A 26,289-nucleotide genomic window follows, 5' to 3' on the forward strand; every position below is an offset into this window, starting at 1 on the left:
GAGGTTTCTTGTAGCTCAATCTGTATGGTTAGACCCAGAGTGGAAATAGAACAAAGGGAGTGAGCTTGGCTCTTTTTTTGCTAAGTTGTGGCAGGCAATTGACCAGTTATGGGGTCTGTCTTATTTCAAGGTCATTCATACAGAATTATGATTAGAAAACCTAGTGAGGGGACATAATTGAAACTTACTTTCTGTCTTAGTGGGTTTGTTTTGTTTTGTTTTGTTTTGTTTTGTTTTGCTGTGAAGAGACACCATGACCAACGCAATTCTTATAAAGACAAACATTTCGTTGTGGCTGGCTTATACTTTCAGTCCATTATCTTCATGTCAGGAATCATGGAGATCTGCAAGTAGTCATGTACTGGAGAAGGAGCTGAGGTTCCACATCTTGATCCCAAGGCAGCCAGAAGGAGACTCTGATCCCACACTGGGCAGAGATTGAGCATAGAAGACCTCAAATCATCACATTCTACTCCCTGGCCTCCAGAGACTTACATTTATAATGCAAAATGTTTTTAGTCCAACTTCTAAAGTACCTGTAGTCTATCACAGTCTCAACAATGTTTCAAAGTCCCTTTCGAGGTTCATGCAATCTCTTAACTGTAATCTCCTATAAGATCAAAATAAAAAAAAAAACAGATCATATACTTCCAACATCAGAGGATATACGTTACCATTCTAAAACATCACAGTGAGATAATATTGGACCAAAGCAAGACCAAAAGACAGCTGGGAAATCTCCAAACTCTGTATTTCCATATGTGATGTCCAGTTCCTTTCAGCTTTGTTGACTGCAACACAATTCTTTCTCTTGGGCTGGTTCTATTCCCTGTTAGCAGCTTTCCTCAGCAGACATACCACAGCTCTGGCATCTCTAACATCTTGGGTCTCCAAGGCAACTTCAATTTCACAGCTTCTTGTTCCAATGCCTGGTTCCACACATGATCTTATGAGCTCCTCTAAAGGGCTTAGGTCACTTCTCTAGCTCTGCTCTTTGAATCACTCTAGGATCTGGCTGACTCCACTATACTGCCACTGCTATTTTTGGTGGTTATCCACGGTACTGGCCATCTCCAATACACTGGGGTCTTCTGCTGGAATTGGGCTGTACTGTCATCAATAGCCTCTCATAGGCTCTCTCTTCATGGTGCCAAGCCTCAACATTGTTCTTTGCATGACCCATTCAGTCCTGGGGCATCAACTGCAACTAAGGCTGCACTTTCACCAATGGCCTTCCGTGGCCTCTCACTGTGTCAAGCCTCTGCTGCTCTCCATGACCCGTTCAGACCCTTCAAAACCAATACCACCTGGGTGATTCTTACACATTACCAAGTCCAGGTGCAGCACAAGGTACAACCTTGTATATTTCTGAACATACCTTTTTTTTGTGCTCTCAGAAAACATTTCCAGATTTCACTACAGTGACGCTTGGTCTCTTCTTAATCACTGCTAATTTCTTAGCTCCAGCTAACGAGAAACAATTGTCCCAGTAGTCTTCTACTTTTCACTCTAAAGCCAGAGCCACATGGCTGAAGGTACCCAGTTCTACTCCTTGCTGGTGCTGGAACAACCCCTCTCTACCCCGTTCTATTACATTTTCACCAGCTTTCTCTTTTCCAATTCCCTCACTACCTAAGCTCAGCTATCTTGAACTTGCTCTGTAAAAAGACCTTGAACTCAGAGATCTGCATGACTCTGTCTCCTGAGTGCTGGAATTAAAGACATGTACCACCACCTCTGAACCTAAGCTTTTCTTTTTCCTGGAGCGTGTTCTGTACCATGCTGGCTTTGAACTCAGAGATCTGTTTTTGTCTCTCTGTCTCCATGGGATTAAAGTCATGTACCACTATGCCAGAACCTAAGCTTTTCTTTAATTCCATTTTACAAGATCTTTTTAAGTTCTGAATGGTACTTCAATCCATATATAGTCAAGTTGACAACTAAGAATATCCATCATAATTCATACCCTGTCAATTTGACACACAATCATATCTCCTTGCCTAAATGAATAAATGAATCTCATATCTAAATAAAAATAGTAACTCGGTCATAATAATGCCTAACATATAGCCATCAACCTTTCAACTGTAAACACATAAATAATAAGCTTAACTGAGTGGGATCTTGCCAAATGGTCACCACCCCCTTAATCTGTTTATCCCCTTGAACATAAGATTTTGCTCCATTCTGCTTTCTGGTGCCCTTTTAATACTTGAACCATACATACTGTATTTTTCCTTTTTAAGCTTGCTATGCTTGATAAAACTGCTCTTCCTAGGAGTAAACCACATGACATAGTCTATGCTATGCTGTTTTGAAATTTTCTTCCTCAAGGCAATTACTCTAAATTACTCTAAATTTCTTCACTTTAGAGCTGCAGGCAGACTCTTTAGACAAGCAGTCACATTCTATCAGAAGAATGATCTCTAAGCGACATTCTAAAATCCTTCTCCTCTAAAACCTCTTGAGCCAAGCCTCTACAGTTCAAATCAGCCTCAATACAACTATCTTCCATGTTCCTACTAGTATGGCCCATTAAGCCCCACTTAAAGCATTCCACTACTTTCCTAACCCAAACTCTCAAAGTCCACATTCCTCCAAACAAAAGTGTCGTCTGGCTTATCACAGCAATACCCCAGTCTCCGGTACTAACTTCTGTCTTAGGGTTTTCTTGCTGTAAAGAGACACTGTGATCAAGGTAATTCTTATAAAGGCAAACATTTCATTGGGGCTGGCTTACATTTTCAGAAGTTCAGTCCGTTTTCATCATGGCAGGAAGCATGGCAGCCTACAGACAGACACCAGGTGAGAGAAGGAGCTGAGAGTTTTACATCTTGATCCAAAGGTAGCCAGAGGGAGACTGTTTCACAAGCAGTCAGGTGGAGGCTATGATTTCACACTGGGTGGAGCTTGAGCACAGGAGATCTCAAAGCCAACCCCCACAGTGACATTCTTTACTTCCAACAAGGCCACACCTAGGAGTGCTACTCCCTTTGGCCAAACATTAAACTATCACACTTTCTTTAATTCTTTCTCCATTTTTTGAGAAGAAATTACAGATGAATGCTTGGTGCCTTAGGTAAAAACTTAAGCGTGACTCCAAATTAAGAAATGTTTTGTAGTAAAAAGAAACTCCCTTTCTTGTCACATATTAACAACAGAATACAAATGCCAGGAAGTAGAAGCAATAGAGCCTGGTAAATTCAAACTGATGAGTGAGCCTTGAACTTTCATAGCCAAGGCAAGTTACTTTCATTTCATGAGGGTTTATTTCCTCATCTGTTAAATGGAGGATACAGTCAAGTGAGTGACAAGAAATGAGGTGTGACATGATTCCAAGTGTTAAGGGCATTATCATTTTTATGCACTCACATGATTTCTAATATGTTAAAAAGTCAAGTTTTCTATGAACAAACAATAATATATTTTCTTTCAAAATTATAGGTAAGTTGAATCTTTAAATACATTACATTAAAAAGAGAATATTGTAGCTCTTCTCAAGTTGTTGGATCCCAGAATTTTCTTCTACTGTTAAAATGATTAAGAACTCCCAAGGAGCTTTTTCTCATATGAATTTTTATCTATCATTATGCTAATGATTTAGAAATTACTTTGACATTATTATTTGATTAGAGATAACAAGGCCTTATTAAAAACAATTTTATGTATGATAATGTTTTTGAAACCAAACAAAGAATTAGCATAGAACTTTAACATTTTTATAATAAACTTTTTAAACATCTGGTTTTCTAGAAGGCAGATGCTAAAGCATTTAGCCTGTTGTTGTATGTTATTTCTGGTGAACACATGAATATTTCGCTGCTCACAGACATGTAGTAAAGAAAAGGGGACACTTTTGGACCCTTGAGGTCTGTGGGCCATGTTTTAATGTATGTTATTCAACTTTTAAATGTGTTGTGTAATGGCTCCTGTCTTAAAGGTGTTTGGCTCAAAGAGAAATGCTATAGGGCTTGTTTTACTATAATGCCAATGAAACTTTACATAGCTTTTTGCTTATAAGAGTGCCTAGGATGATAGAATTATGTTTGTAGGATTCTGTAAGGAATCTCAACAGATTAATGCATGCTGTGCATTTGGACCCAGCTGGGACTATAGTGTCCCATCGTTCTGTCTATTCTTTTACCTATTTATCCTGAGATCTTCACTCACCTTAACCACCTATTCATATGACCACCTATACCACCTTGCCCTCCCACTACTTCCTTGTTCTCAAGTTTATGTCTCCAACCTTCCCTTTTATCCACTTGCTCCAACCACCAAGTATCTATAGTCTTTCAGCCAGCTTCAAGTGCCAGAGATGTATTTTCCAAATATGACAAGACCCTTTTTATTATGTTGCCATTTATAATGGATGCCTTTAGAATTCACTTAATCACTTCAACCAGAATGATTTACAGAGCATTTATAGTTGAATTTCTTCTGTCTTTTTTTTCTCTTCCTTCTACCTCACTATCCTCTTTCCCTTCCTCCCTCCTGTCTTTTGCCTTTACGTCTTCTACAATTAGGTGATGGGAATTGACCCAGGTCCTTAGGCATGTTAGAAAAATGTATCATCAAACTACATTCCAAAACCCTAAGCTGATTTTTTTTTTTATAAAAACAATTTCCCTGCCCTTTAGACCCACCAATTGACTATTTTTGTATCTACAGGATTTTACTTCAGGAAAAAAGAAATTGTCTGCTTATGCAGCTGGAAGAAGCTACACGTTTAACATCATATCTCCAGTCCCAGTTAAAGAGGTAGGCTACTTTTGAAGGGAATATATACTTACTAATTTTATTATTTTATTACATGAACATATATTATATTACAGTAACGTGAATGAACTTCATAGTTTCTTTTAGCTTAGATGTTCTACTACTAGTAGTGATTGGAACTTGAAGTGGGGTTAAACGGAGCAGAAAAGTAAATGTGTTTTGTTTTGTGCATAACTTGCTGACATACAACTTAGGTAAAATGAGGAGAACCAAATTTGACTTCAGAATAGTAAGTCTGACCCTAGGATGTTTATACACACCTGTAATTCTATCACTTGAAAGTTGAGGCAGGAGTAAATGGAGTTCAATTATGAAATCAAGTTTATTAAAGGAATGTATAATTTATATACCAGCTTCAGAAATATTCATCTATGTACATTTTTATTATGGGGCTTTTTGTAAAAAAAAATATCTGGATGTGTAATGGCAGCTCCACTTGTCAAGCTCTTACTGTACTGTGAAGCAGGAAGTTAAGGGCTTCATATGAATGACATTATCAGTTACTCCTCCAACTCAGGAAGGAGCCTGCTGTTTCGCACTGCCCCCAAGTGTCATTCAAAAGAGATAAGAAGCAAATTCTGGCCAGATGCTCTCAAGCGTCCAACTGCCTGCATTCCTGTTAGCTCTGTTCTTCCTGGGGCTACAGCTCTGGTACCAGGTGATGGGTGGTGGGAGCAGCATGCGTTTTTCTCATACCATGGCTTTTTCATTTCAGCCTGTCTGCCAGCACCCTGACTGTGTCCTCTGGGAGCAGCCGTGGGTCCCTGGCCTCCAGCCGGGGTTCCCTGGCCTCCAGCCGTGGCTCTCTCAGCTCCATCAGCTTCACGGACATCTATGGCCTCCCACAGTATGAGAAGGCTGATGCTGAGTGTGGCCAGCTTCTGCGCTTCGATCTGATCCCCTTTGAATCTCTGGGCCGTGATGTTCCCTTTACAGACCCACAGAGCCACTCTGGCTTCCACAAGCAGAGGAAGTCCCTGGATACACCACAGTCTTTGGCCTCACTGTCTTCTCGCTCCTCCTTGTCCTCTCTGTCACCCCCTAGCTCTCCCTTAGACACACCCTTCCTCCCAGCTTCGAGGGACTCTCCTCTGGCACAGATGACTGACACCTATGAGGCAGCAGGCCTGGGAACACTGGACAGACTGAGGTCACAGGCCTCTACTCTAGGAGATGAAGATTTGCAGGGATCTGCGACACTTCAGCCACATGGAATCCCTGTGGATGGAGAAGGACCCCGTGAGCGGGGACCTCAACCTGTGGCTCCTACTAGTGCAAGTAAGTGGTGATAGGAAGAAAGTCCTGAGTTTCTGGGTGTAAGGGATATGTGGGCTGTGGCTTTGAGGATAGTGACTTTCAAATTGCTGGTGAGCTGTTAGTTTTAGAATAGTAACAGGGCTAGGATGAGTCCAGATCTTCATTAGTCTTTCCTTTCTGTGTCAGGAATGCAGGCATTGATGAAGCTGTATTTGGCTTATTTGTGGAATGTACTTCTTAGTTGTTGAAAAATAACATTAAGAACTACATAGTCTTCCATATTCAAAGGCAAATAAGGAGGTGGTAGGACCTCAATGTACCTTTGCAGGGCATGAGCTAAGATGGAATTTTCTGTGTATGTTCCCCTTAGACCAGCATGTAGACATGCATCTGATTATACCTTAGTAGAAATGTCCACCTCTGTCAGTTTGGCCTCTTGTTTTAGCCATATGGCCTTGTTTCTGAGTATATAATTCAATCAAAAGTAGAACTAATTCTGATTGTGTCATGTCAATAGACACTCTAGCTTGCACCAAATCATTTCTCCAGATGGAGAGTAACCAGACTCTGTAGGAAGCTTCATCTACTCAGCTGTGTTATAGTTCAACCCTTTATTGATACCACAATGATGTTTGAGAAACAATAGACTACTATAATGTAACACCAGGAACATATCTGAAGTTCAGCCCATGTAGTTAATTAACTTTCATTTACCCAGCAAAAACAATGTTCTAGACATTCAATTTGGACTAGCACTAGTTAATTTATATAGAATAGATAGTCCTTCCTCCCTGCCCTGAGGGAAATTTGGTAATGTCTAGAGAAACACTGAGCTCTCACAGCCTGGCAGAGGGGATATTCTGGCACCTAATGGATTGAGACCAGGGACGTTACTAAACCTCCTATAATATACAGCACAACCCCTACCACAACAAAAATGATATATCCCAAGGTGTCAATAGTATGAAGGCTAAGAATCCTAAGAAGCATTCTTTTGACTGTGTATCCAATAGAGTACAATGTGGTGTAGTAGAAATGGCTTCAAATAAGCAGCCTGCAGGCCAAGTTCCTTGTCACTTTGACCTCTAGTTCCACGACTTTCCTTGAATTATCCTACTTTTCTTGTCCTCAAACAAGATGATCTTTATAGTTTCTTCCATTTGCCACTATTTTTTAACCTAAGAAATGAATCAATAGATTGATAAAAAGATAATCTTTCGATTAGCTTATCTATAATGTAGCCATCTGCTAGCATTTGTGTGTTTGCGTGGAGATCATTATGTTCTGGTTACCTCTTGACCTTTAACATCTCTGTTATTCTGGTGTCTTATACTATGTTTGCAAACACACTTGTATGCCCCCTGAAACATTGTTTCTATAATTCACACATCCAGGTAACCTTCATTCACTTTATTCTTCTTTACAATTACAGGGTTCTCCCTTCATACTTATTCCTTTCAGCATAAATGAAATAATGACATAAACCCATTGTTCTTCTAGTCCCCTCCATCACTCCTTATTATGTTCTCTTTAAAAGTTGAAATTAGTTTGGTTATGGGGAAAGTCTGTTTGAGGGTCTTCTAGGCCAGGGCAAAGGCAGGTTTGGAGGGAGAAGAGCTGAGTTAATTTCTGATTCTAATTTCTTTATTTTTCTTTCTTATTCTATGACAGACATTGATTGTCATGTTTCAACAATTTAGACTGGGAGTGATTTGCTTCATCTACATTTAGGGACTGCCACCTGGTGGTAGATTCATAGATGGCACTGTCAGTTGACTTGTGTCTTTAGGAATTTAACAGATTAAGTTCCTGGTCATGCTAGGGGCTCCCAGAATCCTAAGCAGGGGAACTGATTTCAAACCTAAACACCTGGGTACTCCTTGCCTTCCTGTGTGCTTTGACAGCTGCCGATCCCAGAGTTAGAATTCATGCATGCTTATCAGACCCTCCCCCCTCCCCATCCCATTATTTGGTGATGTTTAGAGTAATGCAATTCCCTCAATTTTAAGCCTTCGTCTGTAAATCTGTTTGGTTTCAAGCAAGTTTTAGTGAAATTAAAATTTTACTAAGATAAAAATCCAAATTGCCCAAGATAGAAGGCAATGATTCCCCCCCTCTTGATACCTTAAGGTAGTCAGATGGGCAGATGGCAAGACCAAGAGTAGATTATAATTTGGGACATTTTTTACATTTTTGCTACAGTTTTGTTTTTACTGGATTTTTAAAGTTAAATGTATCCTGATTTTGAAATACTTTCCATTTTTTAACTTACTGGTTAGTCTATGCTAACAAAATCCATAAAATTCTTTTGAGTTGACTGTCTATTTATTGATGGTTGTATTATACATACCCTGTTTAAAATTATCAGCTAAAATCTTAGAGTTTTCACTCTGTGATTTTTTTTTATCTCTTCTCATGCTGCTCCACAGAAACGTTTACTGTAAGTGGCCTTGGTATTCTCCTTATTCTTGCTCAGGCTGCGGGCAAAACTTTTACAGTGACTTCATGCTTAGGATGGCTGGGGGGGTGATAGCTTATTGGTTATCATTATCACTATTATTTCGCTGCTGTTATTCTTAATAATCATGTAAGAACAGGTTTTTTTTCAAAAAGCTTTCAGTATTTATTTCCTATATGTATTTTTCTCCAAATTCTACCAGCATTTATTATTTTAATATACCAGTTGGCAGCTTTGGCTATTGATTTTCAGTTCTTTCCCCTTCTTATAAAGCAGTTTTTAGTATGTTCCTTGGTTTTAGTGTCTGTTTTAGTAAAGAAAGAGCAGTGTGGTTTTTGTTTGTTTTATTTTTGTTTTTCAATAAATGTGTAATAGATTTTCTATTCCCTATATCATTTGTACTACTTCTCAATCAGTCTTGAAGTCCTGGAGTTTTGAATATGTAGTATGGACATTGCTGTGTCTTTTTTCTCTTGGGGGACATTACTCCCTGTTGCTGTGTGAATTCAGTGACACCATCTAAGCTTTTAGTGTCCATCCTCCCTGAATGGACTTGTAAAGATGAGAAAAAATTTGGTTAGAGCTCAACTGTGGGATAGGACTGTGGAAATGGAATTGTTACCTAGTGCTGTTTTTTCAAAGGGATTTCGAGCTGGTTAGAAGAATCATCTTTGGTAGGTGTCAGGCTAGGAAGTAGAAACAAGCATTAATTTCACTTGTAGAAACTTGTTAATATAGAGGTTCAGATCCCAAAGATTCCACATGGAGTCAGAGTTGGGGTCATTTCATGGGACAGGGACAAAGACAAGAGCGGGGCATTGGCTTACAGTTTGAGAGTTTTATACCTTTAGTTACTTCAGGATAAAGCCTGCTTCTATCCTTGGCTGATGAGAGCAGAAGTAGCTTACCCCTGTAGTTAGTACTACAGATGACTGGAAGGCCAGCTTTTGTTTCCAGTTGACATTACAGACCAAATGCCTTATCTGTTTAATATGCTTGAATTTAGTTGGTATGGGTAATAATTTGGTTATAAAAAGAGGCGGCTGGGTTGTCATTTGAGCCATCCTTTCTTTTAGTTCAGAATGTAAAGTTATCAGTTTGTGGAACTAGAATAGCCAAAGAGAAGCAGAGAGACCACAGAGATACCTGTATTGTTAGCAAGTGGCAACATGAAGTCCAAGTAGTATTTCTCTTGGAGCTTCATATTTATTCTGTACTTTAACAAAGCATGCCCCCTATAAAACATAGATTTTTACATGTATAACCACATGTATCATAAAAAAGTTGAGTATGTTTGTATTGATTTTGTTTAAAGAAACTCATTTCAATGAAAGAAAAGGATAAACTAGGTAAGAAAATATCAACGATTATTTAGGGCTCTTAAAGGTAGATATGAAAGATAAAAATCAAATACTCAATAATGGTAGCATTCTGACCCAGAAAAGCAATTCCAGAAAGCAGTCTGGCCTAGGGTGTGTCTAAGGAGGCTTCTACAGTGAGATCAACAGTCAGATGTCAGTCTCTGTGTAAGCCATAGGTCTCTAAGACTGTTTTCAAAGGATGGATCTGTGTTTTTGATTTGAAGAGCATTGTTAAGATATATTTGGATAATTTTAAAAAGTGATTATAAGCGCAATATCAGCAAGGCTTATTGTCTAAAATATGGAGAATACCAAATAGCATAAAGAAGGAAAGTGAAAAATAACACCTCTTTGTATATCTGCTGTTCTCCTGAGCCCAAATGTCTTTCTTCTTTTATTTTTAAATTATTTTTACATTTTATTCAATCAGTATATATTACATAACATTATGATATATTTAAACAAAGTGTGTGTTTGTGATTCTGTTTCTCCCCAATCTCCTCCAACCCCCTGTTACCTCTATCCCCTCCTTGTAGCTTTCCCCTCCCAGACTCTTTTAGGGGTTTCCCACTTCTGTCATCTTATTCAGTATGTGCTCACCCTCAAAGGGGAAATACAAGATGTATGAGTCCAAATATATTTTTAGACAGGTAAGAGATTTTTTTTAAAGGAAGATACCAGTATCACCTCTGGCTTTTGTGTGTCAGCCATAATGCTTCATACGGTAATTCCAGCATGCAGGAGGATAAGAAACATCTCAAGTCCAAAGAGCAAGGATTACATAGTGAACCTCTGCCTTAAAAAAAAAAAAGCAAGAAAGAAGTAGTACCCAGAAGTCTGTTGCTTTGGCTTTGCTTGTGATTTTCAATATTAAAGACAATCATGCACAATGCCTATCTGCATGCACATGCCATGGCTTGTCTTTGGAGTACTTAGTGACTTTTCAACACTCTGCCATATATGTCTAGGCCTCCTGTGCTATCACCTCCTGACCTAGGTATGTCCCTTGTTTGCAGCAGTGACCCTGCGGGAAGACAGTGCCAAGAGGTTGGAGAGAAGAGCACGCCGTGTTTCTGCATGCCTGTCAGATTATTCCCTTGCCAGTGACAGTGGGGTTTTTGAACCTCTAACCAAAAGGTTAGGAGCTGATCACCTTATTTCCTTGTTCCTAAGTACCCTTTCCAGAGTGCTATTGGTATGCACACCAAGAATCCATATGGAAATAATTAGCTTTGTCTAAGCTTTGTTTCTGGCTCCATTTATATTTTTCTATCACCTTTAATCTTTGGAAGGTTGGGCCTTAGAAGCCTGTGGAGAAAACACCTCTGGCTTACGTGTGTATTTGGAGGCTGGCTCTTAGTGTGTTGTTCTGGAATGCCTTTTCTCCTCCTGGTCCTGACTAGTAGAGCTGAAAAAGACCAACTACGCACAGTGCATAAAAGGGACCAGCATTCCTAGCAATGAAGTCCCTCCCTCTCTCTCTTTAGCTACAGGGAGCTCCTTGTGGTCAAAACAAAACCTTTGGAAATTAGGTAGTTCATTTTGATTAACTGTCTTTGTTGTCTTTGCAAATTTGTACAATTGTAAATCTCAAGTATCTGTAAAGACATTGTAGTCAATGCAAAGTTTTCTTAAAGTTCACTTTTTGAAAACTGCCTTTAGTGTTTCACATGGATTTCAAAATGTATGCAATTATTTTCTAAGACAAAGCAAAACCCCAGAACAACACAAATAAAAAACAAGACAACTGTTGCTATAGTTCATATCTATAATTTTGCCATTGTGGAAGCTGAGACAGGGAGAAATGCCACAAATTTGAGCCAACTTTGGGCTATAAAGCTCTTGCAGGGGACCTGATATCAATTCTCAGTACCCACATGGCAGCTCACAATCATCTGTTCCTTCATTTCCAGAGTTCCAGTGCCTACTTCCGGCCTCCATCTCCACTACATATGTGCAGTGCCCATACTTACAGTCAGCAATACACTTACATATATAAAATAAAAAGGAGTCTTTTTTTAAACCAAGGGAGTGATAAAAAGAGAAAGACGTTTGTGGGCAGGTACTGATGAGATAACCCATGATGGATCCGGGGACCAGCTGTTCCTTTTGAGCCCCTTAATGAACACAGATACTTGAATCAGAGTTTGATAAAACTCTTCTCAGTAAGAGATACTCTGAGCATGAGAAAAACCTTGTACATGCTTACAATGCTGAGGTCCTTTTAGAATAAACCTAATGTATTTCCCATTATGTTTAGAAATGAAGATGCTGAAGAGCCTGCTTTTGGAGACATGTATGGAAACAATGAGCCTCAGATCTATGTGGGATATCTGTGAGTATAGGAGCCAACTTGCTGTTCTTTAATATGCCCTGTAGAATAAGGCCTGCTTGGGCGATATTCTAACAGCTTTGATACTCCCTGTCATGTCATCAGCCTTAAAGATGCCTTGTAGATGCATTTCCATGGACAGGTGAAGGGAGATAGACGGACTGTATGAGCCAGGTGTTGCTACCCCATTCTTGTTAGCTCCCATCTTTCTTTTGTCTCAGATGAGTTGGCAAGGGTAGAAGGTAAGAGAAAAGTGACTGCATTGCTGTCTTTCATTCCAGACACCACAGCTGAGGACTGTTAGCTTAGACTTGGGAGTCGGCAACGTGGGATACTCAAAGTCTCATCTAACTCTTAGGAGCATATTTTCACATTTATGTTGGAAATTGACAGTATTCTCCATAGTACAGATATCAGAATCCTTCCCTTATCCCCAGAGTGAGTCATCCAATCATCTGTAACAATGGCAGCTGTAGATGTCTAGCTACAGTTTCATTAAAAGCAGGTGCCATGATGTTTATACTGGCAGCACAGGATTTTTTTTTTTTGTCTCTGTAGTTTTGGTTTGCCCATTCTTGTTATTCTGGTTGAGTTTTCTTGGTTCTCATACTGCTCACTTTTAGAATCAGGTCATTTTTTGCTATGGTGTCCCCATCTTGTGCACTGTAGGGAATTCGGTTGTACCCTTCACACTCTTGTTCCAGTTTTCATAATAAAAAATTCTTTGACATACTACCAATCTCGCTTATGGGTGAGATAAGGTAAAATACCCCTCAGACCATGGGCAATATTGGGGTTGAATGACAGGGTCATTTCTTCCATGGGGAATTTATAGTCTATGAATTTGTGCTTTATTTTCTAGGCATGATAGTACAAATGAATATCTCCTTGTGCATGTGTTGCAACTGAGGAATCTTGCTGGTCTGGTGATGAAGGAAGACTGTAAAATGTAAGTTCCTGATATTGAAGACCTGGAGGCTATATACAGTTAGTGATGTCCTTCCTCCAACTTTCCTCTGCATGATACAGCTCATTGCCTATTCTGCTCAGCAGACTGGGAACAGAAAAGCAGTTTGGGAGCCTGAATTTACAGATTTTCAGTAAAAGAGTAGGGAATATCTATTTAAAGTACAAAGGATATATATATATATATATATATATATATATATATATATATATATTAAAAGAGCTTCATTAATTGAGACATTTGGTGTACTGTGTTGCTGTCAAAGAAGGGCCTGTCACTGGCAATATTGAGGATTACCTTGTGATGCTAGTACAAGCCCATTCCAGTCTGTGATCCTATTATGTGTATTAAGAAGCCTGAGACTGGGTTCAAGGAGTCTTTAGCTATGGAGAGGAATAGGAAATATGAGATGGGACCATTTTGCAGTCAGCTAGTGTTCTCATTCTCACTGGCAGAATTGCTGCCTCTCTGTGCTCTGTGACCCTAGGTGGGTGTTTATAGAGGGTGTCCCTAAGGTGGCTAACTGCCAATAGTAGTCCATTCAAATCTAAGGTAATCAACCCTATACATTCCTTGTTGTGAACTAACTTTGTAAACATGAGGATCCATATTTCAATCCAGCTCTCCTGGTGATACACACAGCAGTCATCACAAATATTTCACGCCTGTCAACTATTTGCTAAGTTCCAGACTGATGTAGAAACCAGAAAATAGACTGTACTGCTGTGGATGTTAGAGCTGTGAGGAGAAAGCAGAAGAACTCTTGCTGAAAGAATGTCCAGCAGAACATCAAAGCTCCAAGTCTTATCTTAGCCAGTCAGGCATGCTCCATCTAATCTAAAGAGACACATTAGTCCTTTGGACCTGGAGGGTGGGAACCATATTAGCTCATGCTGACTACCAATATGTTTCCTTCCCTCTATTCCTAGCCATATTCGCGTCTACTTGCCCCCACTCGACTCTGGCACTCCGAATACTTACTGCTCCAAGTCTCTGGAATTCCAAGCTCCATTGGTGTTTAATGAAGTGTTTAGAATCCCTGTGCATTCCAGCATGTTGACATTGAAATCACTGCAGTTATATGTGTGTTCGGTGAATCCTCAGCTACAGGAAGAACTGCTGGTATGTTTAGCAGTATGGCCTGTGATCACTCATTTTCTCCTTCCCCCTTTTTCTTTTTCCCTTCTCTTTGTTTTATGACTCCATCTTCTTTCTCTCTTCCTCTATATTTTCTTTGTTCCTAATTTTATCTTTAATTTCTCTTTTACGATTACTCATATATATATGGGAGAGGGGCATGCAGCTGTGAGAAGGTGTACATGCTATAGTGCATATGTAGGTTCTGGCAGTCAAACCTGATATCTTAAAGGACAATATTTATGGAAAAAAAAACATTAAAATCTGGTTCTTGCTTTTACTTTTAACACCCATGCAGGGAATTGCTCAGATAAACTTGGCCGACTGTGACAGTTCAAGTGAAATGCAGCTGCGCTGGTATCCTGTGCAGGTCTTTGCCAGCCCTGATCCACCTAGGCCAAAAGAGCCTGTGCTGCGAGTTATGGAGAGCACCACACAGGAAACCATGAATGCCAGCTCCGGAAAGACGGTACATGGCCCTGGCTCAAGGAGCCAATCTTCTATGGCTATTTTCTTTACTTTGAGACTGGCTTTGCTCCAGGTACTCATTTCTAAGACGATTTCTTGTAGATTACAAGGCAGCATGAGTTACAGTAAAGAGTTTCAGGGGAAGGAATCATATGGGAACATAGCAATATAGAAGACCACTTTCTGAAAATGATGTTTAATGCAAACACATTCATGATCACTACTTTTGTACAAATTTGTGGACACAGAGCTATAGGCCCAGGGTGAACACTGTGGTACTGTTCTCGTGTGTGGCCAAGAGATTAAACTGGTTCTCAGAAACATCCTTTCCTCCTTCAGGATGCAGTGACAGTGCTGCTGGCCAGAACCACAGCACAGCTACGAGCTGTAGAGAGAGAGCTGGCCCAGGAGCGTGTGAAGCTGGAATATACCGAGGAGGAGATCCTGGAGATGGAGCGTAAGGAAGAACAAGGCGAGGCAGTGTCTGAGAGGTGAGTGCCTCGTCCTCTGCCCTCTTAAGATTGCATGAAGAGGCAGAACACAGTACAATATCTTACGGAAGTGAAGTGAAGTTACTGCAAACAGGCTAGCCTGCCCAGTGCCAGTCAGCATGTCTCTCAGGGGAGTGTTTCTGAAAGCAAACCACTTTCCTCCTCTTTGCCTCTCTAGAACATGCTGGGACATGCTACCATGCCATTGCTCAGGACCCATATTGTGGTGGGGAATATCATGGTTATATTTATAAGAGAAATACCCTGACTTGTGTGCCCAATCCTCTTCCTTTAATTCCAGAAGTTCTTTTCAGGATTCCCCTGAACATTTTGGTTTTATGGAGATGGGCCCTTAGTGCTTAGTCTAAGGTGACTTTGGAGTTCTCTTGCCTTAGCCTTTTGAGAGCTAGCATTATAGACATATGCCACCATACCCAACTCAAAGTTCCCTTCCATTTTTTTGTTGTTTGTTTCATTTCTCTTTGGGTACTGGAAATTCAACCTGTGGCTTTGTACATTCTGGGCAGGCATTCTGCTATGGAGCTATACTTCTGGGCTATTCTCCTGCTGTTGTTGTTGTTGTTGTTGTTTTTGTTGTTGTTGTTCTTAAAACCCACCTTATAGGAATTTAATCTGTCTGCATTTACACTGTACAACTCACTAGTTTGGTATAGTATAATTATAGTATGCCATTTTTACTAACATCAGCTGTAGAGAACTTTCAGTAAACAAAAAGACCCCCACACATACTAGGAATCACTCCCATTCCTCCTTCCCTCTGACCGCATTCAACCACAAATCCATTCTGCATCCTGGACACACTCCTCAATGGAAGCATAGAATCCCATAACCAGGCAGCATCACTAGCCACTACTGCTTAAAGTGGCCCATCAGTGTGACTCCTTGCCAATAGAGGCCTATGAGAAAAGGATGAATAGTTCAGGTGAATGAGCACCTCTGGTGTAGTGGCTTGTCTGATCCTCTGTGGTGGGGGGAGTCACAAGTTGAATCTCTTCCACAGGTTTGCAAAATGAATATTGTCTTTGTGAGACTTACTGCTTCTTCCCATGACTTTCTCTGAATTTAGTTTAGAGAGAAATGTGCTTTTCAAGCACCTGGCAGAGGATAAGACATGCTATGCTGTTCATGGTTTAGACAGCAAGATGGGAGGGTTTTCTAAAAAGAGTTTTTGGTACCTTAAGTGGCTCAAATTGGGTGATAGGAAAACATAAAACTGTTAATGAAAGGCTGCTTCCTTAGAAAACAGAAATACTCCTACTTTATAAGAACAGCAGCTGTCTTTATTGAAAAGAAACAGGTTTTCCTTGCTCTTTCTGCTGTTCTCTTCTGAAAACTGCCATGAGAGGCATCATCTCTGATGAGGTTTTCATGGACTGTTTCAATATTTACCTTTAGGAGTTGGCAGGCTGACTCGGTTGATAGTGGCTGTAGCAACTGCATCCAGACCAGCCCCCAGTACCCAAATTCCTGTTACATTGGTGCAGACTCTATCCATGGGCATGTGGTTACTGGCCAGGCAGATTCTTACAAAGCTGAGAAACTTCAACCCTTGCCTCTAAAGGTAAGTAAAAAGTGCCAATAGGGCCTTTGAATATTTAGTACCTGGCCGTTTCTAGAAAGAGAAAGGAATTTTCCCCATACCTATTAAGGGAATTATGAGGGGCAGGGTAGATTAGTGGTAAGTATACTGCAGGAAGCTAGACTGATGTGCTCACATGTAGGAGTAGAACATATACTCACTAATGACCATGTCTTGTGGGTGTGAGAGGGTATGGAGATGGGTGGCATTTGAAGGTAATATGTAAGCAACAACTCTATATAATCAAGTGCTGAACTGTAGCATTGCCTAAGATTTGTAAGGGATTAATGTGAACTCAGCAGTTCCTACAGAAGTGTCCATCACCTGTAGATTATAAGAAAAATACAGCTCTGACTTAAAAAATTGAGCCTTTCACACCATTCTGTGGCAATTACTTCCCATCTTTAGGAACAAATAAGCTTTGACCAGTTGACAATGTATCTCACTGAAATATTATTGTTCTAACTATTCAGTGTACCAAAATATGCTACCACCATGGTCTCTGAAACAACATGTATGAACTCTCCCCTAGGCAACTTCTTAGTCTTCAGCCTGTACAGCAGATTAGAGTACTTGCTTTAGATGAGGTCTCCAAGAATTGCTGCTGTTCTACTGTTTACACACATGAAAAGTAACAGCTACCAAAGGAGTGGCTGGGGAGGCTAGATTGATGCCCCCTTTAACTTTATTTACACTTATATTTTGGAAATGACAGGGTTGCAAGATGGGATAATTGTTATGGAAACTGCCATGCAGTCCTTCAAAGTCTTCCAGTGGTTCATTCTTCTCATCCTTACCTCTTGGGAAGATAAGTGAGGAAGAGTGCCTCAAGTTCAAGACAAGCATGGACTATATAATGAGTTTCAGGCCAGCCTGGGCTCCATAGCAAGACACTATCTCCAAAAAAATAGAAAAAAGAGCTGATAGGAGTAGGGAGGGAGAAAATGAACTGCTGTCATTCCAGCAATGACAATTATGGGTGGTAGGTATAAAAAGGCAGGTGGACCAGCAGGAAGAAACTGAAGAGGAGTTTGTTCACACTAACTGTATTATTTGTGCTATTAAGAAGTCAGAGTAACAATAATCCTACTACCTAGGTTGACAAGGAAACCACCACAGAAGACCTTTACATGGAAGAAGCAGTGGCTGTTCGAAAGGAATGGCCTAGCCGTCGTGCCCGTGGTTCTCCTTTTGTCCGTAGTAGCACCATTGTGCGCTCTCAGACCTTCTCACCAGGGGCAAGAAGCCAGTATGTTTGCAGGGTGAGTTGAAACTCCTTTACTCTTGTGTGCAACATTCTCTTCTTCTTTCTCTTTGTTATGTTCTCATTTTTACTATCTCTGATAAAAAAATATATTTTCTCACAAGCCATACCAATGAATAAATGACCATCATATATGAGTGGAGATAAAATGAGCAAATGAACACTAGGCATTCAGCTTGCCACCTGGCTCTGAGCCTGTTGAATTTTGAATTTTCTCTGAATTCTACCTCCTAGAGATTTTCATTCTTCTATGTGATAGATCTCATGATCAGGAGGCAGGGCGAATATTTTGAGAAACAGCAAGTCAAAATGGAGATTGTCTTGAGTTGGATAGAAATCTATAGGTTGCATTAGCTTGTTTTTTTCATCCTTAGAAGTTCCAAAGGTATTGCCCTATTTGAATCCTGTAGGCTCTAAGGAATACATTCCAATTTTATACCTTTTGGGAAAAAATGGGGATCCATAGTCAAATCACATTGAAAGGCTTCACTAGATACTGACACCCAGGTCCCACTCCTAGAGACTTGTCACTGGTCACAGGTGGGACCTGAGAATTAGAACTTTTGGAAATTCTAATGTGCACATGAGACTGAGAGCCTGTAGGTAGGTGGCTTGGAGGTCCAAAGCACTGTAGTCATTGAAGGGAGGACAGTAAATTTGAGCTGATCTGGCCATTCCAGAGTGACAATAACACCATTGACCTGGATAGTGAAATGATTTTGAAGGGAAAATGGTCATGATGCCTATATGGGTGGTTAGACATACTCATCTGAATACCATTCTCATGGACTCTCCTCTTTTGCCTATGCTCTGGCAGAACCACAATAGGGTGCTAGTAGGACAAAGTTTGCTGCTTAGAGGAAGACTGGCAGCTGACGGGTTGAGCTCTGTTCCCAGTATAAAAGACAGCATTTTTTAGTAATGGTGTTAAAAGCCTTGATGTTTATGTGCATATTGGTATGACCACAGGGCAAGTAAGCTTCCATGCCACTGTGTTTCCTGAATATCTCCTGTAAACTGGTACAGAAAATAAGGCTGGGAAGCAAGACTTGGGCACTCACACAGACAACCATTGATCCACTACCACATGAAATCCGTAGGGGCTCCCATAAAGAAGTGTTCTTTATTTTCCTCTTTAAAACCACACCTTTCCCTTGACTGGCACAACACGGCTTGGTGAATGTTGGCTTGTCTTTCTACCCGGAATGAGTCCTTTTTCCAAAAAGCCATTTTACTAAAACCAGAAATAAATAGCAAATGTGAATGATTGCTAAACAGTGAACATGCTGAAGACAGTACCTGCTTTCATAAGCAGCTTACTTAATATCAAATTGTAGTTGGTATGGATAGGAGAGAATTATGATTAATTTGATCAGTGTAGAAAGATCATGTGGTTAAGTTGATGAGCATGAAAAAAAGATCAGGTTGGCAGCTTTGTTTGTTTTGGTTTTGTCTTTTTTTTCTTAAAACTCTTCTGTTGGTCCAAAGACCTGGTAAATGCATCAACAAAAAGTTTTAATGTGTTTTAAATGCATGGGAAAGGAAAAAATTAATCCCATTTGGATTCACAGAGATTGAATAGGAAATGAATAATAAATTGTTTCTGGATATTCTTTTTGGTGCAGCTTTATCGTAGTGACAGTGACAGTTCAACACTGCCCAGGAAGTCCCATTTTATACGAAATACTTTGGAAAGACGAACCCTTCGCTATAAACAGGTGTGTGCTACAGAAACTAATATGGAATCTATAACAGCTTGTTTTTTATTTGTATATTTTTCTTTATAAAGGTATTCCTTTAGGAAATGCTTCAGGCCACATTAATTAAAAGACTTTATTTCCTTGTAACTTCTTTAGAATGTGCAATAGTGTCATAATTCTATTAGCATTTCTTGATGATTTTATATCATTTGTGATTATTTTATTCTTATATTTATTAAATGGATAATCATTTCATGATTTTAGAAAGTGCGTGTGTATTGGCAAATTTCAGCTTCTTTTTTATGCTTTATTTTTAATTATGTATATATGTGCATGTGGTGCACATGTATGAATTCCTGAAAAGTGCATGATCCCCCCCAGAGGGAGTTATTAGGGGTTGTAAGCCACATCATGGGTTCTGAAAACACAACTCAGGCTCTTTGCAAGAGCAGTATATGGTGCTATCCACTTAAAACTTCTGTAGCCTCTACATCTGTTTGTTGACATATAGCGTGCTTCTATAGTTTTCATTGCCTTTGCTTGCCCGTGTGTGTGTGTGTGTGTGTGTGTGTGTGTGTGTGTGTGTGTGTGTGTGTGTGTGTGTGTGTGTGTTTGCCAAAGGTTGTAGTTTATGGGTAGAAGGTAGGCAGTCCTGTCATTTCTGGGCAAGCATCTTCTGGAATAGATACGTTAAAAATTCCAGATTCCCATGTGATGTACTGAGATTAGTTGCAGAATGCGGGAACTAAAAAAGTATGTAATTAGGCTTCAGAAGTTGTGTCTAAACAGCAGCAGTATGAACATTTTGAATTGAGTCATTGTTATTGTCCTGTCCTCTCTTGTTGAGCACCATCCTTGAGCTTGACCGATTGGATGCCAGAAACACCAGTTTCCTGCTGTTACATATTTAACACAACTCCCCCATTTTAAACTTTACCTAATTGAGTCACTTTTGCCAGTCATGTTTTTCAGACACCAGTAAAAAAATGAAATTTCAAAACAAAAAACAAAGCACATTTTGCTACCTTAGACTTATATTATCAAACAGCATTTCTAAAAGAATGTGTTTATTTTATCTGAGAGCTTCATATGAGGGTCTGTTGCTCTATACTTTGACAAACAGTTGTAGGTCATGATTAAAGAAGAAGTTTGCTGTTCTTATTTTGAAGTAGAGTTTTGTTTTTTTTTTTTTTTTTTTGGTTCTTTTTTTCGGAGCTGGGGACCGAACCCAGGGCCTTGCGCTTCCTAGGCAAGCGCTCTACCACTGAGCTAAATCCCCAACCCCTTGAAGTAGAGATTTAATCTTGCCAGAATCTGGTGTTTTAAAATATGGATATGGGATAGGTCAGACTTAGAGAAATACTTGTACCATGGCTATGTCCTGTTAATTGTGGAAGAACCTTCTAGAAGATGGAGCCTATGTCAGCCCAAGCTGGTTGCATGCTCACTGGTGCCCCTCTGCCTGCCCTCCATAGTCTTGCAGGTCGTCTATGGCTGAGCTGATGGCCCGCACCTCTCTCGACCTGGAGCTGGACCTCCAGGCCTCGAGGACTAGGCAGAGGCAGCTGAATGAGGAGATTGGCACCCTCCGGGAGCTGAGGCAGCGTCTGGAAGACGCCCAGCTACGGGGCCAGACTGACCTCCCACACTGGGTGCTCCGAGATGAGCGGTTCCGCAGCCTACTGAAGGAAGCGGAGAGGCAGGTAAGACAGTCAAAGGCCTGGTCTGAACTCCCTCTAAATTCCCCAGCTGTTGCTTATCCATGTTTGCCTCCCTCATCTTTAGTTGTGAGTGTTCCTATAATGATATAGTAATAGAAAGGATTTTATGTTTTATGAAATTCTCCCCTACTATGAACATGTAGACAGTGAGAGATTCTTCAAGGAGAGTGAGGAATACCAAGAACCTCCTTCCCTTATGTGTAGAATGCCCTGAGGCCACATTCAGCCAGGCCTGGCTCCAGCTACTTCAGGCACCTCTGTGGAGATTTCTTCTGTAGACACAGATGGGGCAGACCTGCGTTCTACATATCTGTGACTGATATTATATCTTCTGGACTCCAGAGATGGGAGTGAGCTCATTCATTCTTTTGTTTTAAGTAGCAGTAAAAGATTTTGCTCATCAAATGTTTCTGTTATAGACAAGACAGACCAAACTTGACTACCATCAGGAACAAGTAGCTGAGAAGATGCTGAAGAAGGCCTCCAAAGAGATCTACCAGCTGCGAGGACAGAACCACAAGGAGCCCATCCAAGTACAGACCTTTAGGTAAGTATGGAGTGAGGATGGACCCTGTGCCCAACATTACTGCTTACTGCTTTCCTATCACCATGATGCCTGGGTTAATATAAAAAGTACAGTCACCAGGAATCTACTGTAAACAGCATCTCCTGCCACTAGCAACATTTTGATGCTTTTACATGATGTTTATATTTTTATACTTTTTTATGCTACCTGCCATCAATGTAGAGTTTTTTGTTTAAAAATTAAAATACCCCACAATGCTACATGCTTTGTTAGCTTATTTCAACATGTTTTATCTATAATTCACCCATTTGCTCTATTTTGTAACCTGATGCTGCTTTCTAAATGTTTGCTACTGTAGGTAACTCAAATGCATACATATGTACATCCTTATCACATTTGCTTTTAAATTAACTTTCAATTGAAGCCAGATCTACAAACTGCAAAGCATGCGTATCATATAGTTGAGCTATCACAGTCTTGCTATCACAGGTATCAAGCATTTATCACCATCTCACCATCATCTATTTTCCTACATTATAATCACTATGGCATAGATTAGGTCTACCTGCAAAAGTAGAATTAATGCATGGTATCTATATTGTCTGTGGCTGTGAAAAATTGCAGAGAATTTAGAAAGCATAAATTTAATGCATTTAAACATGTCAATAACAATTGCTGCATTAATAATGTCATGTTCCCACTCCTCCCATTTAGTTCTCAGATACTGTCCTCATTCCCAAAGGAAAGTGCCTCATACTCCTTGATGGTCAAGCCTTCCCTGAGCTATGTGTGCCACTCCCCTATCTCTATATTTGCTTCTTGACTATTTCCTATTAATGGAATCATACAACATGTAGTTTTCTGTTTCTTTCTCATTGCATTTAGCATCAGGCTTCTGAAGGTCATCCACATTGTAGCATCTACATGTGTCAATTCTTTTTATTGCTAAATACTACATTTGACTTGCAGCTTTCATGTTTTAAAATCTTTAATTTTCATATCCTTGCCATAATTAGCATTAAGGAGTATGGCATTCTGCCTTCAGTTATGATTTAGAACTTGTTTACTCACACAACTCTCACCCTCATATTTCTTAATAAAACAAGTATTTTTGTGTGTGTGTGTGTGTGTGTGTGTGTGTGTGTGTGTGTGTGTGTGTACCTACCACATACAAGTGAGTATTTTAGCCACCATAGATGAGCACACCACAGGACTTCTTCATATAAACAGTTGTCACTGGCAATTTTAATTCAGCTCCTGCTACTGGGAATTGATTCCTAGGACCTTGTATAAAGTAGACATTAACTCTCCCACTGAGCTGTGTCCATATCGCTTTCAGATCTACTTCTAATGCATAATTCTTTCTAATTCTAGGGAGAAGATAGCATTTTTTACAAGACCAAGGATTAACATACCTCCTCTCCCAGCTGATGATGTTTGATGTAGTGCATTGTGCACATGAAGTATTTATCTGCCTGTTTTATTTTCATGAAGTTCTTAGATTAGCTAAATTTGTCTTTAAAATATTTGTGCAAAGCTATTAATATACACATTTTGTAAAAAAAAAAACATATATCTATACATATATATTTTATAATAGTGACGGCAACAGGGCTTGGTTTTTCCTTGTTGTGAAATCGACATCTCTGAAGACAGGTTATTTTATAAAAGATCAACTATCATGTTAAGAGTGTATAGTTTTTACACTGTTTTATTTGACTTAAAGGCTGGAAGACAGAAACGAAGTGAGTTCAGGCAAATTCACTGTATTGTAATTTATTTATAGTACTTTTTTCCTTGAAGGAAAATACTGACTTTAAGGTATATTTTAAGGCTGAAATTTTGTTCTTCAGTATTTGTCATGCAGTAGAATGGAACTTGGGGCCGGTTGTATTTCTGACACCTGAAACGCAAACACTATGTGCTGAGTTTGTCATGTGTATCAGTTTCTCATAGGTGCATCTACTATGTATATTGTACACTTTCACTCTCTCTGTGTTTTGTTAAAATATCAACTGCAGTGGTTCAGTCATACTCTGCAAGCTGTGTATGCATTGTAGGGCTCAGTGTCCTGGGCACTGACAACTCCTCATTGCTGTGTTGTCATCTAATGCATCTTTCTGTGCTTTCCACAAGTCTGAAGCTGGCAACAGAGCTTCCGGCATCCCAGGTTTCAGCCTGCCTGTCCACTGGTGACTGGTGACTGTTCACATTGCTTACATTTGTCAAAGCATGTGCAGCTACCTTTGCCACCTCTGGCTGATCTGATAGACATGGTGTGGGCGTGCTCTCCTGCTACCCTACTGTTTTATGAAAGAAAGTGAAAAGAGTGGATACAGCAGATACTAAAGGCAGAGACAACCTTTGAAGGTGCTTTTTTATGTGTGGAGAGAAGGGCATGTGGGTAACATAGCTTGCCCAGCAAATCATTGCAGGGGAATATTTGAGTTAAATCAGAATGCTTCTCTCACATTGGAGCTAACCAATATTCCTCATAGAATCTTAGAACTAGCTCATGAGGGAAAAAATTAATGGAATAAAAATATGCCATGATTCTTTTAAATGCCAAACAATTTAGTTTGCCTAGCACACATTTATTCTACATAAATGTGCTTTCCTTTCTGAGGCCTTGAATGAATAAATGAAGTAATCACAGGAAATGTAAAAGAAAACAGAACTCTCTTCCTAGATCTTTCTTCCCCTCCTTGGAAATCTCCCTTTTAATCAGGTCTCCTTTCTCATCAGTCTGTAACCCTTGTATAACCCACTTTCATTTTTGGTTTTATTAAAAATGAATTTTGTTAAAAGCATTTCATTGACATGTGACCAATCACAGACAATGGAATTTGTCAGTGAAGTAGTAAGACTGAAAACCTTTTACAGTTGTCATCTCTTGCTATGCATTCCTGCTTCTAGCCTTGCTTATTTGCCCCATCCCCAATTTCCTTTTTGTATGAATCTACAATAGAGGTAGAGACCCAAGGTACCAGTCCTTAGAGCACTGCCACTAGCAAGCACTATTGGTAAGGAGGCCTTGCCCATATGCCTGCAGAATATTGGGACCTTAATCTCCAGCCAGAGCCAATGTGGCTGACACTGCCTCACAGGTATAGCTCTTCCCAGGCCATTCCCAAGCTGGAATGATGTAGCTTTTCTGCCAACTCAAATTAGGGAGCAGCTAGGAAAACCAATTGTGCCAATACAAAAAGACTCCCAGATGTATTTAAAAAAAAATCACTGCCTACCTTATACCAATTTATGTGGGGAGTGTTGTCTTCTTACTCTTGCCCCACAGAAAACACTTGCAGTCCCTGCTTTAGGATGAGTCTGAAGAGGAGCACCTAGGTTTGATACCTTTCCATCATAATATCTCCCTGCCATCTGGCTTTGCAACATGTGGAAGGTGAATTGTGTACAGGTGTACTGCATTGCATGGACTGTTTGCTGCCATAGGAGAGACATGGTACCCAACACCCTCACTTGCTTCCTTTTGGCAGCTACCAACCTCTTAAAACTACCATGTTGGGAATACATTGCCTACTTCAGACAAATGAAGGTATATGGGCATTAGGGAGCTGGAGGGAGTTTCCATCTGCTGTGTGAGTTTGTATATGTGCTTAGCCTGGTGAGAAAGAAAACCACTGTCTCTGAGCAGCTCTGGTCATGCAACAACCTGAATTCTGCCACCAGGGTCTCTGAAACAGCACTGTGTGTAAAAGGGAATTTGGTTTTTCGCTTTATCTAATCATTGCCTTGTCGGACTTTGGTGATTATTGCTGAAATAAGTAACCTTCTGTTGTGGGAATAAGTTATAATCAGTATTCATCTCTTTGTTTTGTCACTGTTCTCTCTGATTGTGTAATTTGTATCGTTTGAAAGTATTTCTTCTATAAAATTAAACTAACCTGCCTTAAGAACAAATGGAAATGTGTGGTTTGTTTTTTAAATATATGTAACTTACAGGAGACTTTTTAAATAAACAAAAATGGTGCTGGAAATGTGGCTCAGTTGCAGAGTATGTATTTCACATGTATAAGGACATGGGTTCAGTCTCTATAGCAACAAAGAAATAAAATAGAGACATTGTATTCTACATCCATATAGAAAGGGAATTTATTAGACTAGCTTACAGGCTGTGGTCCAGCTATGAATGACTGCCTATGAATGGAAGTTTCAAGAATCTATTCCACAAGGCTGGATGTCTCTCAGTTGGTCTTTAGTATGTGCT

The 26,289-nt window shown here is 39.9% G+C and overlaps 1 protein-coding gene across 1 annotated transcript in view; it reads left to right on the plus strand.

The window, feature by feature from the left end:
- Nucleotides 1-25,982, plus strand: part of Wwc3 (WWC family member 3) — a 109,809-nt gene extending 83,827 nt beyond the window's left edge. The window contains 14 exon segments of the mRNA XM_032889333.1: nt 4,672-4,761; nt 5,495-6,057; nt 10,872-10,992; nt 12,116-12,190; nt 13,050-13,136; nt 14,084-14,276; nt 14,590-14,760; nt 15,099-15,250; nt 16,667-16,832; nt 17,948-18,112; nt 19,740-19,832; nt 21,290-21,517; nt 21,955-22,082; nt 23,436-25,982. Of these exon segments, the coding sequence (XP_032745224.1) occupies nt 4,672-4,761; nt 5,495-6,057; nt 10,872-10,992; nt 12,116-12,190; nt 13,050-13,136; nt 14,084-14,276; nt 14,590-14,760; nt 15,099-15,250; nt 16,667-16,832; nt 17,948-18,112; nt 19,740-19,832; nt 21,290-21,517; nt 21,955-22,082; nt 23,436-23,502 (2,299 nt within the window). The 3' untranslated portion in view covers nt 23,503-25,982.
- The last annotated feature ends 307 nt before the right edge of the window (nt 25,983-26,289 follow it).

Source organism: Rattus rattus, chromosome X (assembly GCF_011064425.1).
Source record: "Rattus rattus isolate New Zealand chromosome X, Rrattus_CSIRO_v1, whole genome shotgun sequence".
Lineage (NCBI taxonomy): Eukaryota > Metazoa > Chordata > Mammalia > Rodentia > Muridae > Rattus > Rattus rattus.